The sequence below is a fragment of the Hippoglossus stenolepis genome, chromosome 18 (genome assembly GCF_022539355.2).
Source record: "Hippoglossus stenolepis isolate QCI-W04-F060 chromosome 18, HSTE1.2, whole genome shotgun sequence".
NCBI lineage: Eukaryota > Metazoa > Chordata > Actinopteri > Pleuronectiformes > Pleuronectidae > Hippoglossus > Hippoglossus stenolepis.
Genome location: NC_061500.1, coordinates 9,129,620 through 9,149,002, shown reverse-complemented (window position 1 = coordinate 9,149,002; position 19,383 = coordinate 9,129,620). Strand labels below are relative to the sequence as shown.

General features: G+C 42.3%; 2 protein-coding genes across 6 annotated transcripts; one reads left to right on the top strand and one right to left on the bottom strand.

Annotated features, from left to right (window-relative positions):
* Nucleotides 1–1,258: 1,258 nt before the first annotated feature.
* On the top strand, nucleotides 1,259–13,926 carry sgsm1b (small G protein signaling modulator 1b). Its single transcript, XM_035184755.2, has 25 exons — nucleotides 1,259–1,433; nucleotides 1,542–1,585; nucleotides 3,509–3,584; nucleotides 4,338–4,500; nucleotides 4,663–4,815; nucleotides 5,093–5,160; nucleotides 5,267–5,409; nucleotides 5,521–5,652; nucleotides 5,836–5,960; nucleotides 6,048–6,115; nucleotides 6,202–6,365; nucleotides 6,488–6,617; nucleotides 6,868–6,994; nucleotides 7,080–7,144; nucleotides 7,243–7,388; nucleotides 7,492–7,620; nucleotides 7,698–7,871; nucleotides 8,023–8,091; nucleotides 8,920–10,131; nucleotides 10,218–10,342; nucleotides 10,416–10,498; nucleotides 10,618–10,727; nucleotides 10,813–10,909; nucleotides 11,019–11,186; nucleotides 11,712–13,926. The coding sequence occupies exons 1-25, from the start codon at nucleotides 1,295–1,297 to the stop codon at nucleotides 11,798–11,800; spliced, it is 3,999 nt and encodes a 1,332-aa protein (XP_035040646.2). The 5' UTR covers nucleotides 1,259–1,294; the 3' UTR covers nucleotides 11,801–13,926.
* Nucleotides 13,927–14,534: 608 nt separating this feature from the next.
* Nucleotides 14,535–19,349, bottom strand: srsf9 (serine and arginine rich splicing factor 9). 5 transcript variants are annotated; one of them, XM_035184758.2, is made up of 5 exons: nucleotides 19,202–19,349; nucleotides 17,609–18,019; nucleotides 17,152–17,420; nucleotides 15,555–15,727; nucleotides 14,535–15,465 (listed from the first exon to the last, which is right to left on the bottom strand). In XM_035184758.2, the coding sequence occupies exons 2-5, from the start codon at nucleotides 17,764–17,766 to the stop codon at nucleotides 15,187–15,189; spliced, it is 879 nt and encodes a 292-aa protein (XP_035040649.1). In that variant the 5' UTR covers nucleotides 17,767–18,019; nucleotides 19,202–19,349; the 3' UTR covers nucleotides 14,535–15,186. The 5 variants fall into 5 exon arrangements, with proteins under 5 accessions (XP_035040649.1, XP_035040650.1, XP_035040651.1 ...); XM_035184759.2 differs by having other exon boundaries at nucleotides 17,609–17,809; nucleotides 19,202–19,348; XM_035184760.2 differs by having other exon boundaries at nucleotides 17,609–17,786; nucleotides 19,202–19,340.
* Between the last annotated feature and the right edge of the window lie 34 nt (nucleotides 19,350–19,383).

Below are 19,383 nucleotides of genomic sequence, written 5' to 3'. Positions count from 1 at the left end.
ACCACCAAGGACCTGATGAGAGATCACATGTGTTAATGATGTCTCTCATAACAATAAGAAGTTGTACATTAAACTTTACTTTTAAGTATTTGAGTGATGTAGCCTACTTAAGTGCAGTTGATGTACTTACCTTGAGTATTACAATTTTGTGCTACTTTATTATAACAAATGTTCCTTGGGATCAATAAAGTATCTATCTCTCTCTCTCTCTCTCTCTCTCTCTCTCTCTATCTATCTATCTATCTATCTATCATAGAGTGAACCCAAAGCGTCTCTATCACCACCTGGTGGCTGGCTACAGTACAGGTCATCTATCCCACTTCCTCCACGTTAACAGATGGGACCTGGTCCAAGCTAAAAAGTAAAAGTACTAATTAAATAGTTTTTTCTCAAAGATTGGAGGTAGTTCTTATCACATAGATGTTTTACTCTATGACATTTAGCTGCATATGATAATCTTAGAAAAAATGTTGCATAAGATTAAACTATTCAACAACATATGTCTAACAGAGCAAATATATTGTGGCATATGCCATTTAAAGCATATACAGTATGGCACATGTTTTTTAACGTATACAGTACGGCATATGTCACATAGAGCAAATAAATTGTGGCACATGCCATTTAGAGCATCTACAGTGTGGCATATATAATCCATATAGAGAATATATGCCATTTATAGCATAAATAGTATGCCATATGTCATTTAAAGCATATAAAGTGTATGCCATGGGCGAAACTTGCTGTCGTTAAATGTATATGAGACCACAAGCTGAGGCCTCAAAGACTTGAACCAACACGTCATCCAAAACTCCACAGTATTCTCAAGAAGACATAAAAAACGAGCCTAGAGCATAATTACAATAATATGTTGTATCGCCAAAGCAGGTTGTGCGAGATCTGCAGTCAATTAAATTTCAAAAATGAAGCAAATTAGGGATGAACACCACTTTATAGTCTGTTTATTATGATTGAAGATGAATAGGACTGTTTGTATGTTAATGCATTACTTCTGTCAGGAGTCTAATTGTGATGATTAATCTAATGAGATTTTGATTAAATTGACCAGAGGCTCTTTATCTTCATCCATGTGTTCTGCACATGAGAGGAAATACTAACCAGGCTCAGAAAATGTTCAGGAACAAATGACAAGAAACCAAAAACTAACGGTATTTACAGTTTCAGGGACATTTCTGATATCTTGAGTGAGTGTATATGTGTTGTCAGGGTTATTGTACAGGCTACTGTGACTTTAAAGGGGTGTTGGTTCACTGAGAGGTAGCAGATAGGTTTAATGAGAACACATCGCACATCTCGGCTCCTCTCCACCTCACAGACCCGCGGCTGTGCGTCCTCCTGCTCGTTTTCTGGACATCCACCCGAGAAGCCGTGCGTGTCAGCCGCCGCATCCTGCCCCGGGGAAGCGATGGGAGGTACCGCTGTTATTATTTTCCCCCTGTCGTCGTGAGCCTGTCATCGTTCATTTCCGACACAGCCTCAGCATCTGATCGGTTTAATCATGATGTTTTCTCCCGTGACAGAGGCCGAGACGCGCCAGAAACTGCTGCGCAATGTGAAGAAAGAGGTTCGATGCATTCATTTATCTTTTTTCCTCTGATTTCCTCGTTGCATGTGTGCATGTGTGCGTGTGTGTGCGTGTGTGTGCATGTGTAGATTTGTGTGTGTGTGTGTGTGTGTGTGTGTGTGTGTGTGTGTGTGTGTGTGTGTGTGTGTGTGGTTCTATGGGCTGTGAGCCACGACTACGCCACACGGGCCTGTTTATCATAAAGAAATTATCATTTATTTGACACCATAATGACGGTGGATGCATGTAAGATGGCTGTGGTTTTATATCCTGGGGATTGCTGGTGTAAGATGATGATGACGATGATGCTGGGGGTGATGATGACGATAATAGTGATGATGATGATGGTGGTGGTGTTGATGATGTTATATCAGGAGTGGTGGGGACCACCAATGCACCTGCAGGTTAATTTGCTCCCATCCATGCAAAACCAGATTATTTTTCATATCCTGCAGTAGTCTCTCTCTCTCTCTCTCTCTCTCTCTCTCTCTCTCTCTCTCTCTGGGGTTAAACTGGCCTTTCTGTAACACACCATCTTATTCTTCACAACTTAAAGGTGTGACCTTGGCACATCTCTATTATGTCTGTGCTCCATCAACCATTAAATGCAAAACACTCCAACCAAAGCCGGGTGATGTGTTGCTCAGCGAGGAACCATTTGGATTATGAATCTGCACAGGAATTGGAAGGGAGCACACTGCAGACCCTTCCGAACTGCTCGGTGACTCCACGACTCCCCGGGGAGAGAAAAACAGGATGTTTTATTCATTGCTGAGAAAAGCCCCGGCACTTCAGGGCTCATCGTGCCCGTGCTCCCCCTCACCTGTGACTCATTGCCTCTCAAACATCCATGTCTCTGGTACCAGATCCTGCAGCAAGGAGGGGCAAGGCTGCGAGCTGTGGGTTTGAAATCCATGCGTTGAATTGGAACGATGGGTTTTGTTTTGAAATGTCCAGATCATCGTGTTATAGGTGTTTTACAAAGCAGATGTTGCAGACAGACACATACATAATCCTGTGCTCCTTCTGTGTGCCTCTCGTCTGCAGTATAGCTTTACATACAATACATACATTTTTAAATAAGGCAGTAAAATCCCATCTTGTTCCATGACTGGACAGTTTCAGTACATTATTCCCTCGTTCTGTGGGTACACAGCACTGCATATCATGTCAGATTCAGTCAGCTTTACAAATAATTATTATTATTATAATAATAACTGCTTGTAGGAAACATAAATAATAGAGTGGGTTCCTTTTCAGAACACAGAAAAGCCTAGTTATTATGTCAGCCCTTCATAATATAGCATATTCATACTTGCTGCACTCCCAATGAATGTTTTGACCGAATATAATGACAGAAATTATTTTTTAAAGTTAATATATTATGAAGGTGAATAATTGACTACTCAATATGGTTACGCTGAGTTAACTTACAGGGGCACTCCGCTGATTTTACACATCAAAGTCATATAAGGGAGCATTTCCTCAGCCTGTAAAAGCAGCATATATATTGTCTTCTGTGGCTCTGTGGGAGTTTTATCAGGTCTGAGAAAACAAGCGTCATCAGGGTTATATTGTCTTTGAGGTACCTGCCTTATAAACATGCTATTAAGATGTGTATATTAACATGGAAGGGGGATCTCCTACTGCGACGTAAACAAGATCCATTGGAGGAAGTCTAAAGATCTGCATATAGACATCTGAGGCTTCAATAGTGACGATTCTTGAGGGTTTTCCGACCTTATTGACGTAAACTGCTGGATTTACCCTCCTCCCTCCAGAAAACTGTGTTTGCTGATGGTTGCGCAGGAAGATACTGAAGGGAGGATGTTGTCTTGCTACTTCATCATTGCCTCTTGCATCATATTTACTCTCATGTCAGACAGACTAAGTCTTGTCTCACCATGTACCCTTCTCTCGTAGGTGAAACAAATCATGGAGGAGGCAGTAACAAGGAAGTTTGTGCATATGGACAGCAGCCACATCATATCTTTCTGTGGTAAATGAGTTTCTCTATTAAATCTATCGTGATTTCACTGCACACTAAGTCATTTATTATATATATAAATATTAGAGATATTGAGAATTTTGTGGAATAATTTTGTTTCGTGCATCGTAGAGAAAATAGTCTTCCCCCCTAAAATAGTTCAGTCTATTAGTGCTAATTTCTGAGATTATTGCACAGAACATACTGTATCTGATAGCGGAGGTCACAGTATTGGTCACACATGCACAGCACAGACTGATGGTTGACATGACTGTCAACTCCCACGTGTTCATCCCCACTGTGCAAAATGCTCCTTTACATTCTGTTCAATTCAAGCCATGTAAATCCTAACATTTTATTCTAATGTTTTTCTAATGTTCATAATGTTATAAGCCATGTGTGTTTATATTTAATAGAGTGGATAAGATGCACTGCATTAAAGTAGAACACCCTTCAAAGGTGTTGATACTAACCAGGAGTGATGCATGTGTGATTCACATCCCTCATATCCTAGCAACAGTAGTCAGTGTCGGACAGATTCGAGTCTATTTCTACTTGTGCCACCTGTGCTTCCCTCTCACCTGTTTGTTTTTTTTGTAGAAACTATAAAGGTGTGAGGTTTTCACAGAGAGCAAATGATAGTGTGCTCATGCCAAATAAAATACATATCTCACCTCAAATGCATGAACTGAAATGTTAAAAAAAATCGAAACCCCAAAATGGGTGCCAAATGAATATACTAATACTCTGTGTGTTTGTGTGCAGCTGTGGTGGAGTCCTGCATGCTTCATGGGCTGAAACGCCGTATTGCAGGCCTGCTGTGCAGTAACAAGGTTGCAGCACTTTTTATGAAGGTGGCAAAAAGCTTTTCACCTGCTGAAGATCTCTGCCACAAGGTCCAGGAGCTGGAGCAGATCATAGAAAACAGGTGAAATCTACATTCTGCAAATAAGAGGCCAGTGACTACGCATTCTTTCTCTTTTAGTCTTGTTTATCTTTTCCCTTTGCTTTCTACTGTGTGTGCCACATTGCATACTAATGAGCTTCTACACAGACATCTCATCTGTCAGGCTTATTTTCTGTTTTCCAGCAAACAGAACAATTCCTCACTGAGTAACGACCGCAATCGGCAGTCGAAGTTTGGCAGCCTCCCTCCTCAGGCGCTGAAACACCTGTGGATCCGAACTGCACTGATGGAGAAGCTGCTGGACAAGATTATCTTGTACTTGGTAGAGAACAGCAGGTATTTGTACACATCATTAAATCTGTGGCCTCAGTACATTAACTCCTCAGATAATCCTATTTCGGTACCGTCATTCTACCTTGAACAGTTCTCTGAAAGAAACAATTCCTTTTACGGATATCGCAGATGATTTAAATTGTTCTAACATAAAATTTTTCATCCCATAATATGCAGTTATTTTACAGATCTCCTGGACAGTATTGATATGCAAACACAAAATCAGTTATCCTTTTGAAATCCTAAAATGCTCTAAAGTCTCTCAATTTGAATTCTGCAGTGCCTTCTATGAGAGAGAAGCCATGCTGATGGACCCAGTGGATGGACCAATTCTTGCATCTCTATTGGGTATTTATAAACCTCACTAATCTGCACACGGTGTGACTACAACCCTTTACTCTGCCCTATTTGACAACATCTGTATAACTTTAAACCAGTTCAACTTGTCTTACAGTTGGACCCTGTGCGCTGGAGTACACCAAAGTCAAGACCGCCGACCACTTCTGGACGGACCCCTCCGCTGACGAGCTGGTGCAGCGACACCGCATCCACAGCGGCCACTGTCGGCAGGATTCTCCCTCCAGACGACCTGCCCTGGTTAGACAGTGGAGAACTTCATTGATTTCCCCGAAACAATAAGCTATAAACCACTGTGTGTGTGTGATATCAGACGTGTAACGCTTGTGACCACATGTTCATCTGTATCAGATCCAGAAGAGACAGTCCAGCGGCAGCATGGACGACCGCCCTCTCATGTGGGTGAGGGAGTACGTTGAGTCGCTCCACCAAAACTCCAGAGCCACGCTGCTGTTTGGGAAGAACAATGTGCTGGTGCAGCCGGTGCGTGTATTTTATTTCCTATTTAAAAAGAAAAATCATACAAATCTAGTGTCTGCTCTAAGAGAGTGACTATTAATAAAGCATTATTCACATAATAGGGAACTTGCTGCCTCTGTTAGCTGATTTAAACTCTGGTTATATAAAGAGCGTTGCAATCAGACAAGCTGTTATATGTGTCTGCAGAGAGATGACATGGAGGCCATCCCAGGCTATCTGTCTCTGCATCAAACTGCAGATGTCATGACACTGAAATGGACACCCAATCAGCTGATGAATGGAAACGTGGGGGAGTTAGACTCAGAGAAAAGGTCTGTAAGACTATTAGAACCCAGTCTCATAAGAGGAAGGTCTCGCTTTTACACAGTTTACTCAATGGTTTCATATCTTTCCTTCAGTGTTTATTGGGACTACGCCATGACAATTCGTTTGGAAGAGATCGTGTATCTCCACTGTCACCAGCAAGGTACACTAACACCCCATTTTATTACCTCACCCAACGGAGGAGCTTGAAGAGTTATTTGTCCTGTTCGTCTGTGTTTATCTCTCCAGTGAACAGTGGTGGGACAGTAGTTTTGGTGAGCCAGGATGGGATCCAGAGACCCCCTCTACATTTCCCCAAAGGTGGCCACCTCCTCCAGTTTCTCACTTGCCTGGAGACCGGCCTGCTACCTCACGGACAGCTGGACCCGCCGCTCTGGAATCAGAGGGGAAAGGTGGGCGCGGTGAAATACTTTCTGCACCTTACATTCTCAATAATCAATGCAGTGATACTGTGTTTTAGTGGTATTGTATGAGTCTGTGCTTTGCTAAGATGCAGTGGTCTCTCCACTCACAGGGAAAGGTTTTCCCCAAGTTGCGAAACAGGAGTCCGCACAGCTCATGTGATTCTGTCTCGGATAAGGAGGATGATGAAGCAACCGATTATGTGTTTCGAATCCTCTTTCCTGGGATTCAGATGGAATTCAGTAAGTGTCTTCAATCTTCCTGTTCTGCCTCCCTCAGATAAGCCATTGAATTATCATGAGAGATTACATCTGATTACATCTATACTTTACACTCTTAACAACTTCAGTTTAGATCAATACGATTAGCTATAGGTATAGATTCAGTTAGATTCATTTATTTGTATTTTTTTTGCCCATTTATTGTTTTTTATTTGCTTATTATGCTGATTGTCGCAATAACTGTAATGATCGGGGGTATTATGCTGTTTAGTGGCTCTAGAGCTGATGGACCAGGGCGTGAACATGTGGCAGCCAACCCCCAGAAAGTCCTCGTGCTCCTCTTGCTCACAAAATGGCTCCTCTGATGGCTCTCTGCCTAATGGCTGCAATCAAGAAAGGTAATTGTTTCCACAGGGACGGCCTCAAATCCAGATTCAGATTATTCCACTCGACTAACTTTGCCATTTTCCACGTTTCTTCCAGGGCTCCCTTAAGGCTCCTCTGTGACACCATGAAGTACCAGATAATCTCCCGCGCTTTCTATGGATGTGAGTACCAACCACTCAGGGTTTCATTCAAAATGATTGTTCTCAGTGAAACAATCGCTCTTAATATTCAATATGAAATGTTTATCTTTCCTCTACAGGGCTTGCATACTGCCGTCACCTGTCAACAGTCCGCACCCACCTTTCTGCTCTGGTGAACACCACCATAGTTGATCATGATGAGCCCTGTGGGGCCCGGGCAGGCCTCTCTGTGGAGGTCTGGAACAGGTTCCTCAAAGAAAGCTCTGTAAGAATAAGAATTGAGCAACAGGCCATAAAAAGTACTCATTGTTATATTAAATTGTCCTATTCTAGTGTGAGTTAATAAATAACCATCTCATCCTGGTCAGGCCTACGAGGAGAAGGAGATACACAGGCTTGTGTATTTTGGTGGCGTGGCCCCTTCACTACGCAAAGAGGTCTGGCCCTTCCTGTTGGGACACTACCAGTTCACCATGACTGAGAAATCCAGGCTGGAGGTATTTCTATTCCTGTTGGTCCGTCAAAGTTTTGTAGTGTGTATGATTCAATATTTATTCTAAGTTTTCTCTTCCAGATCGATGAACAGATGCGGGTCATGTATGAGCAGACTATGAAGGAGTGGCAGGGCTGCGAGGCCATCGTCCTTCAGAGGGAGAGCGAGAAACACGCCGAGGCCATCGCCAGGTGTTCGTCCGGGGCCAGTGTGGAAAGGGCACCAGTGCAGCGAGACTCCACCATCAGCACGGATGCAAGTTGGACGATTTCTTATATAAATGTGCATCGTTGTGGAAAACCAAAATCAGAACAGACCCAACACGATAGTAAACATTTTATAGTGTTCTGATTACATTTCTAAATGTCTTACGCTTCTGCTGTTTGTCTCCTGTGTGTCACTGCAGTCGTCTCTAAGCAGCAGCTCAGATCAACAGAATGCCAGCTCACAGAATGATTCCAGCAGTAGTGCACAGGTAGACATCAACATCATAACAGTTACTGTAGCTCTAATAATAGAGCAACCCAGTGTTTTGTGTGTTTTAGTCCAATTATTAAATCTTATTTGGAGATAACAGGTTCCAGAGCATCTATGACATTTAGGATGGTAGACATGGGCCTCCCGTTATTTCCAAAAGCATGATTAAAATCGAGTTAACTTCCTTGCAACAGACATATAGTCAGTTTTAAACTAGATGAAAAGTCAGAGCCACCAAATTGAATCAACCATAGGGTGACAGGAATGTGTGAATATAATCCAATGGTAATCCATCAAATAATATATGAAGTCAGGGATCCATCAAATGAATGTGTTTTTCTTTAACCATGAATATCATATCACAGGAAAATAAATACCTTTGGCCTGCAGGTGGTGCTAGAGGAAAGGTCAGGGAAGTCTCTAGTTGCCATCCTTGGGGAACAAGCCAAATATTATGAGAATCAATCCAGTGATTGTGCTAAGTTGTTTTCAGTGGACTCAGTTAAAGGAGGCAGGGATTAAAAGCAATATTTTGCAATTGTATTAATGGAACTTTGACCAAATGTTCATTGTGATAAAATACACATTACATCTTATGCATGTTTCAAACCTCAAATTTATTTGTATGAGGTAATGAAACAAATGAGACCATAGGCTGCCTGGAGGGTTGGAACGTACTGTACTTTTGAAATGTACTAATGAAAAGTATGTGATTTGTTACTAATGGACTAACACATTCAAAATGGCTGGCGTAATCCATTTAACTTTCTCAGTGCTGTTTGATCCTAAATGCATTGCATGTGCTTTGCTGTACTTGGGTTGCCAGGTCTTCGAATCGGTTGAGGCAGTGGATCAGATTGCGTCTGAGCCCAGGCCTGAGGAAGGAGACGTGCAGCACTGCAGTCCAGTGAAGGACAACACGAGCACCACTGCCGCCTCTCCACAACTTCCCTCCTTCAACGCCTCCTCCCCAGGTCTGTCAAATCCAGGTTTGGAAAACAGGCCTCTTGTCACAGAGTCAGCTGATGGATCTAAAACAGCACATTCCACAGCTGCAGCATCTGATGTCTTAAATGAGAATATCAAAGCTGGATCCCAGCCAGGAGGGACAGATGTTGTGGAGCCAGTTGCCAAGGACAAGGTGTCAGAGATGGAAAAGATGGAGACAGTTTCACAAAAGGAGGTTGTTGAAGACAAAGAGGTCAGTGAGTCTAAAGAGACGTCTGAGGCTGAGAAAAAACCTGAAGTAGAAGAAAAAGATTTAGCAACAAATGAGCCATCTAAAGATTTCAAAGCAGTAGACACAAATATGAATATAAGATCTGCACCAGAGAACACCAATGTTCTAAAGTTAGAAACGGAGATTCACAACGAATATTTCCAAGCTCCTCCACTTGGGCAGACCTTGACTTTTCAAGCACACAAGAGCAAAGACGTGGAAGTGGTGCCTTTATGTCCACCTGCAGCAGAAATAAAGCCAGAGTCCTCTGAAACTCCTCCTGAAATATCATCACAAACAATCAAGACCACGGAGTCGGAGAGAAAGGAAGCAGAAGCAACACTTTGTGACCTGGCTGAAACCAAAAAGGACAAACCAGCAGAAATTCCATTTGAGAAACCCGATTCAAATTCACCTGTCAGGCAAGTGCTGAATGCTCTTCAGACGGCGTCGAGGGGGAGCCTTACGTTAACGTCCCACTCCCGGAGGTCCCCAGACACGGCAGATTCAGACGACTCTCCCTCTGCGCTGGAAATGGAGGACATCCCTGCAGGGATAACATATGTGACCTCTGAACATATTAAGTGCAGGCCTTTCGCAGGCCTCTCCGCACCGCCGATGTCTCCGGCACAACGAGAAAGGATGGGGCTCGTCCTAGATCACCATCTGGACACGGCTTGTAACACCAGTCCTGAGGGCACCGACCCGGGCCTTTCGGAGGAGGAGCCTGAGATGGACAATGTGCTCACTGAGGCGGAGGCTGCGGAGGTGGTAGAAGACGCCAAACACGATGAATCCTCAGAAGAACAAACCTATTCTGTAAGTATTAAATATGACAACTAGACATACCTGTACGTCTTCTATTAGAAGATTAACAATAAATGAATTCACTTTTATTTTTGCAGCAAGAAATTCTGGATATGTACTTGATCAACTTACATCGCATTGACAAAGATGTCAGACGTTGTGACAGAACATATTGTTACTTCACCCCTGAGAACCTGGAGAAGCTGCGTAACATCATGTGCAGGTAAATGCTGAGCCAGACTAAATACGTCTAAGGTTTGTCCCAACTGAAATAAACACTGTGACTGTCTTCATAGTTACGTGTGGCAGCATCTGGACATAGGTTACGTCCAGGGCATGTGTGATCTGCTGGCGCCCCTGCTGGTGATTCTGGACAATGGTCAGTGAATCTTTATTCAGTCAATATCAGCTTTGCAAGTGCACATTAAAGGCCAAATGAACGACTTGTTAACGGTGTGTGTGTGTGTGTGTGTGTGTGTGTGTGTGTGCCTTTCCCAGAGGTCATGGCATTCAGCTGCTTCACTGAACTGATGAAGAGGATGAACCATAATTTTCCTCACGGACGTGCCATGGACTCTCACTTCGCCAACATGCGTTCTCTCATCCAGGTATAATTTACATGTATGTGCACAGATGCATTGTCAAACAAGCTGTAGGGTGAAAGTGATGGCATTTTGTTTTTTATACGTCCAGATCCTGGACTCTGAGCTGTTTGAACTGATGCAGCAGAATGGAGACTACACCCACTTCTACTTCTGCTATCGCTGGTTTCTACTGGACTTTAAAAGAGGTGATGGGAAACGCAGGCATCATGATATCTGCCTGAATGAATCATTACTCATTTGCCACAACATGATGCTGAATGAAATCTGATTTATTTCTGTTTTTTTTGCAAATAGAAATGGTGTACGATGATGTGTTCTCTGTGTGGGAAACCATCTGGGTGGCCAAACACACGTCCTCCGAGCACTTTGTGCTCTTCATCGCTCTGGCGCTTGTGGAGATGTATCGAGACATCATCCTGGAGAATAACATGGACTTCACGGACATCATCAAGTTCTTCAATGGTAAGAAATACAAGGGCTATAATATAGTAGAATTAGTGCTGAAAAACAATTACCAGAGTTTAGATGGAATCCTACAAGATTAATATACAATTCCAAAAATCTGTTTAAGCTAACAAAATCAATTGGTTAAGGTTTTATTTCAGCTTAATGTAGAATGTATGAAATGTCGAATATGCAATGTAGAAGTATTTCCAAATAGACTAAGATTTTTACAAATGTGAATTTTGCATGACATTTTCTCATTGCATGCTTAAATTATCTCATTATTAAGTATAAAGAGAGGAGTTCCATTACTTACCTCTTTAAGTAAGTGGCCTTTCACCATCGTACTTGCAGTGATATATTTATTTGAGACGATTTGGTGCTAGACCTTCATCCGGCAACAGGTAGGGAACCGAAACGTTGCAAATAAAAGTATCACTGCAAGTAAGACAGTGTGCGTGTTTTCAATAAGGTTTGGTCCGCAAATATTTTTTGGTTTTTAACCTCTTATGAGACAAAATGATTTTCAAACTCTCTCCTCAGAAATGGCCGAGCGACACGACGTCTCCCAGGTCCTGACGATGGCTCGAGACCTGGTCCAGAAGGTGCAGACTCTCATAGAAAACAAGTGATGCGCGACTCCCACAATTCTTTGTGCTAAATCGATTCAAGATACTGACACAACCACATAGTTCTGTAATCAAGAGGAAAGGAATCAGTGTAAATGATTTGCAAGTGCTGAAAAAATTTGAATCGGTCGTTAAAACTGCTCTTTGTTGCAAGATAGTTGTAAAACAACTCATCTGCACTTGCTCCTCTCCACATTCAGGAAATGCAAGTGTTGCCTGTACATTTATTTTGGAAGTGTTGTTGTTCACCTAGTGGATTGACCCTTGTTGAAACTGCTTCAGGATGTTCTTTATTTTGCCTTAAACTATTTTTGCAGGGATACAGCGACCAAATTCTCCACTGCATTGCCCTTCTCCCGTTAAGTTCTACCTGCCATATACGTTTACAATTTGTGATACACTTGAATATGTTTCCAGTGATATTATCTGACATTGTACGATGGTTTGGTTGTGTGGACAGTAGAGGTGCTACAGACGAAGCTACTAGGTTGTGTTCAAGTGCAATGTGTGGTCACTGGTTTGTCTCTGAGCACCACTCGCTGGCCTTTCTGAGGCTTTTTCTCTGATTTGCCTTCGACGCACACAAGCTGGCAGGATATCAAGATTGAAACTGAAAACTCTGTGCACACTGATTTCACATATTTTGCATATGGAGTTGCACCATTTCCTCTGTTCCTTATACTGTGTGCTGCTTCTATAATGATCCTTCATCCTTTGATACCTATCCTAGCTTTTATTTCCGTGCAGACCAATGTTTCTCCAGAATCAACACAAGTGGTTAATGCAGATGTTCAGTACCTTTCTTCTGCTGGACTAACAGCATTTCACTCGGGCTGGAGAATTCAGCTTTAACGCCAAGACGGATCAGTGCAGACAGGTTGTGCTTCCTTGCAGCTTCATGAGAGTGGTTCATTTTGAGCTGGTGGCGTGCAGTGAAGGCAGCGTGCTTCCTTTTCACTTCCCCTAAAGAGTTTCATAGCCTCTGTCTTGCCCTGCAGATCTACTTTGCCTCCTCTATCTAGTTTCTTGCTCGAACTGGCAAAAAGTTTTAGGATAGCTGTTCTGGAGTAATTGTGCATTTTCTCTTCACTATTACCTCAAGATCTCCTTCTTCAAACCGATTAAAAAATAAACTCCTTCCTCTGAGGCTGACAGCCGCTGCGCCACTTTGGCCATTTGTCACACTCCCTCAGTTACATTTCTTGTCCTGCAGAGGACGCCTTTCGATTATTCATTTGAGAAGGCAGTCAAGTTGTCGCTGCTCTATTGGATCTGAAGCAGTGCATTCCTGTGGAGGAGTCACCAGGTTGACTACTGCCCCCCCCCCTCTTAGCTTGAGTGGACGAAACAACGCCGCACTCAGGAGTTTCTACTCAGGCGGCCCGCAACTGCTTGTTCTTCAGCTCTCCACAGCCTTGTAAAGTACCTGAAGTGTTTACATTTCAAGGGTCAGTTCAGTGAAAGCTAATCAGTGGTATGTAGCTATGGATATAATCTTTGTTTTGTGTGTGTAAATTTAAGATAAAAATCTGCAGCACCCCAACTAATACTTTATTCCAAATGTTGACAGTTTTTTTTTTACATATAATGGCAACGAGCCTTTATATTGTGACAGGATTTTTTTTGGTAGAGCAATCCCTGTGAGATCCACGTGAAGTGAATCTGATGGAAGGATTTGTTAAAGTGTCAGCAGATGAAAAACAACTATCTCCATGTGTTTACACCAACGGACACGAGTCACATTTGTTTTAACGCTGCCGCTCACAGTTGCAAAGTAGCCAAAACACACCGTGGTTCATGTGGCTTCGAGTCCAGTGCTTCGATATCACCGCTAACGTGTCTCCATATGATCTCCAGAAACATGCCTGAGTATTGCTGTTTGTGTATTGCTGTGTTTGTTGTCAGAGGATTTACTGTGTGTTAAAAAGAAATGGATTTATTGTACAAAAAAAAATAAGCTAGTACATATTTATTAAATGCAATACCATGTCTGTACAGTATATGGGCTTTATCTGATGAGAATGAAAAAGATAAAAGTAAAATTTTTATTTATTTTTTTCTGTGTTCTCAAATGGTCACCTGGTATAATTGATTTATTGTGAATTAAAAATATTATATTTTGCATCTCATGTGCCTTGTGTGTATTTCTATCTCCTATCTCATTTCAAGGGATAGGTAAGAATACAAGTTACTCTAGACATAGGGTCGACTACATTTAAGTTCTCTGTTCCTACAAAATATCTCGGACTTAGAAAAGCATTTCTGTTTCTCTAATCTATCTACAAACACTTTCATTCACACTTGCACACTGTGAAAGATGTGGTGGTTTAATTACCCCCCCTTCAGCACGCAGGACCCTTTTCTTTCTGATGTGATTGCAATGGAATACATGGAAATCAATGGGTTTAAATCTTTTGTGTAGAAAATTCCCATTTTATCTCTTCACCACGGCCCTGAAAGATTGTCGGGGGAAACACAAAGGGAGAATTGTTCTCTCTACGTCAGCGTTGGTTTTTCTGCAGCTTCCTCCCACAGTCCAGACATGCTGCACAGCTTAATTGGGGACTCTGAATGTGGGTATGAATGATCTCTGTTGGCCCTATGATAGACCGGTAACCTGCCCAGGGTTGGCCATTATTGGAGCAATAATCATTACAAATATTTCTTACTGGACAAAATTTAAATACCACAGGTGAATTAAAGTTGCATCAGGAAGAAATGAAAGAACGAAAAAAAATCACAGTAAAAGTTTGCATTTTATTGGTAAAGAAAAAAACCCCATCTGAGATGGATACAAATTTAAGTCCACCTACAGGCCACCTCAGTCAGCTTTTCACACTTCATTTAAAAAAAGAAACTGACAAGTGAGGCTCACAGTCAATGTGTCACTGGTCCAACAGGCGAACTAAGGAGGATGTTGATCAGCTTCACAGGTTTGTAGTTTGGCAAAAAAAAAAAAAAAACTTTAAAATTCAAGCTGCAGAATTGTCACACACACAAAGAGTTTTAAGAAAACAATACGAACTTTAGAATGATAGCTGCAGAACTGTGCAATTTGTTTTGGATGATACAACATTTCTTCTTCGGTTCCTGACAGTCTCACCATCAGAAACTTCCAATGTTATACAATTACCTCTTATCTCACCAAGTCGAGGGAAAAAATAAATCCTGCTTCCACAAAACATATGATTGTTTTTCAAATAAATGGGAAAATGTATTTTAAGGCTGTGGGAAGGAGCATGGTGTTCAGGGGATCCTGACTGTGGAATGTATGTAGCAAGAAGTAACATTGGGGAATCCTATGAGGAGGACTGGGGTAAAAAAAAATTAAAATTAAAAGTAGAATTACAAAACACTTTCCCCAATTCCTCGGTAAATGACGGGTCTTTCTACCGATAATGACGTGGTGGTGGGCTATGGTGCTGTGGAGGGTGCCTCCTGGGGGGTGGACTATGGCGTGCCATGGCGTGGCGTGGAGGCGACTGGTAGCGTGGAGGAGGAGATCCTCTGTTGTTGTAGGGGGATGAATAGCGGCCTCTGGATCTGGAGCGGGAGCGGGAACGGGAGCGACTCCAGTTGGGAGTGCCCCTCTCCCCCCTCTCTCCTCTCTCCGCCCTCTCTCCTCTCTCCCCCCTCTCCTCATAGACACGGATGTAAGTAGTTTCACCCTATAAAAGGAATTTTTAAAAATACATTGGTTTCTTTAACCTTCTATAAGTAAAAAGGACAAATAAATCTCATCATCACCGGCACTTACTTGATGTGAACGGAACTCGGTCCGATCCAGTCTGCGTAAAGCATACTCCATGTCCTCCCTGCGGAGAAACTCCACGACACCCTCTCCGTCTCGCTGCACATCAGCAAAACAAACATCTCCTGCCTCGCGCATGTGATCCTTCAGATCCTGCCAACTCCCACTTGGTGGTAACCCTGACATAAGAAAAAGATACATGTGATAGGGAGTTGGGGACAAGAACTTGTTATAATTTACCTGCCCTTTTAAAACCAAAATCATTGCAGGGACAAGTTTAATCTTTTGCATAAAGCATAAACCCTTTGAGCTAAACTACACCTTTTATTAAGTCATAGGCACGGATATTTAAAAGCTAGATGTGAATTCTCTGGGAATTGTAGTTTTCTTAACTCTTAACTTAACTCTTTTGCTTACGGAAAATACATGTTAATTTTTTTCCCCAATCCAATGTTAAACCCAAAGTTAATGTCAAACCAAAAGTTGGAAATGCTTAGTGGACAGTCACTTTAACTATATATGCAGATATACTAGTGCAGATTAAAGTTTTCTGTTAAATTTTCAGAAAACCCCAAAGTGTTTAGACCAGGCCCTCACTGTGTTGTACTTCTTAACTATAAAATCGTTTTATTTGTGTGGTTCGTCTTATACAAAAGAGTCCCATTTTTCTAGCTGGTATAAACATGCTTGTATACATATAATATTAATGTAGTACATTAACAAATCATTAATCATAAAGAATGACAAAATGTCACCTACCAGTCACTAAAGTTGGTGTTTGGGATTATGCAGCCAACATGATTGGTTTCGAGTTACTGTTTTGTTTTTCATGACTTAAGGAGCTGACTTGACCTCATCCACTTAGTCCTTTTTGATTTCCAGTCCGCCATGAGAGAGAACTATATCTGCCTAGGAGGACTCCGGAGGTCCTCTACTAGTCCTCTTGTCCTCCAATCCGCCACAAGAGATAGAAACATATCTGCCTATGCCTCATGACGTCCTCTACTAGTCCCCTTGTCCTCCAATCCGCCATGAGATAGAGAAACATATCTGCCTATGACTCCTGATGTCCTCTACTAGTCCTCTTGTCCTCCAATCCGCCACAAGAGATAGAAAGAAACATATCTGCCTATGCCTCATGACGTCCTCTACTAGTCCCCTTGTCCTCCAATCCGCCATGAGATAGAGAAACATATCTGCTTATGATTCATGATGTCCTCTACTAGTCCCTTTGTCCTCCAATCCGCCATGAGATAGAGCGAGAGAAACATATCTGCCTATGACTCATGATGTCATCTACTAGTTTCCTTGTCCTCCAATCCGCCATAGAGAGAGAAATGTTTATGCCTACGACTCATGACGTCCTTTTACTAGTCCCTTTGTCCTCCAATCCGCCAGAAGACAGAAAGAGAGAAACATCTGCCTATGACTCATGATGTCCTCTAATAGTCCCCTTTGTCCTCAAATCCGCCATGAGAGAGAGAGAGAGAGAAAAACATGTCTGCCTATGACTTAAGTCCACCTTCCTACCAGTCTCTTTGACTTCCGGGTTGCAGTGAAAGAGATAAATAATATCTGGCTATGACTCATGACGTCCACCTACCAGTCACTATGACGCGGAATTCGGATCTTCGAGTTGGGGGTCCAAACCTTCCCCTAGGTGCTCCTCCTGCTCCTCCTGCTCCACCTCCTCCTCCTCCTCCTGCTCCACCACCTCCTCCTCCTGCTCCACCACCTCCTCCACCACCACCACCTCCTCCTCCTCCTCCCATGGGACCAAATTTAGCACCAGTAGAGCGAGGATACTCAACACGCAGTTTGGAGTCTCCATACCCATATCCATTCCTTCCATAGACGGCATCATCCGCATCCCTATGAGAAGAGAGCAAAGAACCCCTTACACTGAAACAGGCGTATGCACTAGTGGACATTGACCTGGAATTGCCATCTCCATCCATTCCCTGCTGGCAGTCAGTGGAGATGATATCATATCACAAAAATTAAGGTATGATGCAAGGGGAATGTGATTCGACTTGGCAAAGACCATCCCAAAAACTCACCGTGGGTCTTCAAATCGAACAAAGGCAAAAGGGATAGTGCCTCTATTGTTCTTCAATTCAATGTCGCGGATTTTTCCATATTTGTAGAAGAGATCCTCGATGTCTCTCTCCTGGACATCCACGGGAAGGTTCCCCACATAGATCCGGCCATCTGACATGGTGGTTGATTTGAGTGGCACTGCTGACACAGAATGGAGGCACCTGCGGACTTTAAGATCACTTCTTGTTTTCACAAAGGGCTGTGGAGGTGGTCCTGATCCTAATCCTAGTCCCAATCCAAAACTTAGTCCATCCACATCAAATGTCTTAATTTAGATTAAAGTACAACTCTAAAGCAGAGATGCTTGCATCATAGTAGTAAATGATGAACTCAAGACAAATGGCACAGGACCTTGGATCCAAATCTGAAAACTTTAAAAACACAGGGTAATGAATGTCCAGCATCCACCAAGAAATAGTCACAGTATCATTCTGCTTAAAATTATCATGTGGAGAAACATATATTGCTTCCATCTGCATGTGTGTGTGTTGTATGTATAGATGGGTGACAAATTAAGGGGAAAACCAAGATATTTAATGGATTCACACTATTCTCATTTTAAGTCTATCTTGTTTTTTGGAGGCATCTACATTTGACACCGATTTCATGTGACCTGGTTGGGTTTCAGTCTATCTTTAATTTACAACTGATAGGCATAATCTGCTCATTTGTTTGGATATATCATTTAATTTGTCACCAGTGTGTGTTAACTAGAAACATGCATTTACCAGCATTTACAAAAGTAAAGCGCAGCACCAAGCACAATATTGTTAAGTCATATGAAGAGAAAGGGCAAGAATTATGTTATGTACCTGATTTACACTGTGTTCAATGTAATAAAAATAAAAAATAAAAGATGAATGATACATATCTGACAATTAAATCTTTCCCACACAAACACAACATTAGTAACAGTTACATTAGAAGTAACCGTCATATAAACTATGATGGCTGGAGAAACCAGTTTTATAAATAACCGTTGTGATCGCTCAGTGGCTTATCATTGACATGTATGAGAGAGAGAGAGAGAGAGAGTAAACCGGCCAAACCTGATCACTCTCTGCCAGTTAAACATTCATATCCACAGGTTTACTGATTCACTTCCATATTAAAGTTAAATCCTGGTCAACACATTCGTTTTAACACTTGTTTCACGGCGGCACACGATCGTAGCATTTCAAAACATTCATTTCTAGGCTAACATTAGCCACCATCGGCTATTTCGAATTAACGAATCGCTTTTTTTTTTTTTTTTTTAAACAATGTATTGTACAACTTTCAAAACCACGCAACAGTAAATGTGTTAAATGTGAGATTGAGGTCGACGCCTGCTGCTGGAGATGTAACCGACAACAAGCCGCTGTGCCCACCAGCCATGACGGTTTCACTTCAGTGTCTTTGTTAATAACGTCTGTTCGGCCAGTCGCGCTGTCGAGCGTCTGTTTCGGGCTGAAACGCACGAATATTCCTCGCGCTCGAAGATATGCGGGGTTGGGAAAGGGACGTGAAATACATGCAGAAATTAACACTTGAATAAAAAATTGTGCTATTACCTTTCAGGAGCAAGTGAATTCGCTTTTTTGTGTAGATTTAATGCTGCCGACTAGCGCGCTATGCTAGCGTCATTTAGCAACGAGCGACCCGGTGTCTTCTTCTACTTCCGATTTCAGGGAAATCATCCGGCTGGTGAGATCTCTGCTGCCCCCTGTGGGTTAAAGAGGAGTATTACCCAGTA

Bases quoted from the DNA above. Each gene is read 5' to 3' on its own strand.
- sgsm1b (XM_035184755.2), top strand. From the start codon at position 1,295: ATGAGAACACATCGCACATCTCGGCTCCTCTCCACCTCACAGACCCGC. The intron at 8,092-8,919 runs GTAGACATCAAC...TTGGGTTGCCAG, and splicing joins ATTCCAGCAGTAGTGCACAG to GTCTTCGAATCGGTTGAGGC. The intron at 11,187-11,711 runs GTAAGAAATACA...CTCTCTCCTCAG, and splicing joins CATCATCAAGTTCTTCAATG to AAATGGCCGAGCGACACGAC.
- srsf9 (XM_035184758.2), bottom strand. From the start codon at position 17,766: ATGTCAGATGGCCGGATCTATGTGGGGAACCTTCCCGTGGATGTCCAG. The intron at 17,421-17,608 runs GTGAGTTTTTGG...CTCTTCTCATAG, and splicing joins GTTCGATTTGAAGACCCACG to GGATGCGGATGATGCCGTCT. The intron at 15,728-17,151 runs GTAGGTGGACGT...TTCTTATGTCAG, and splicing joins ATTCCGCGTCATAGTGACTG to GGTTACCACCAAGTGGGAGT.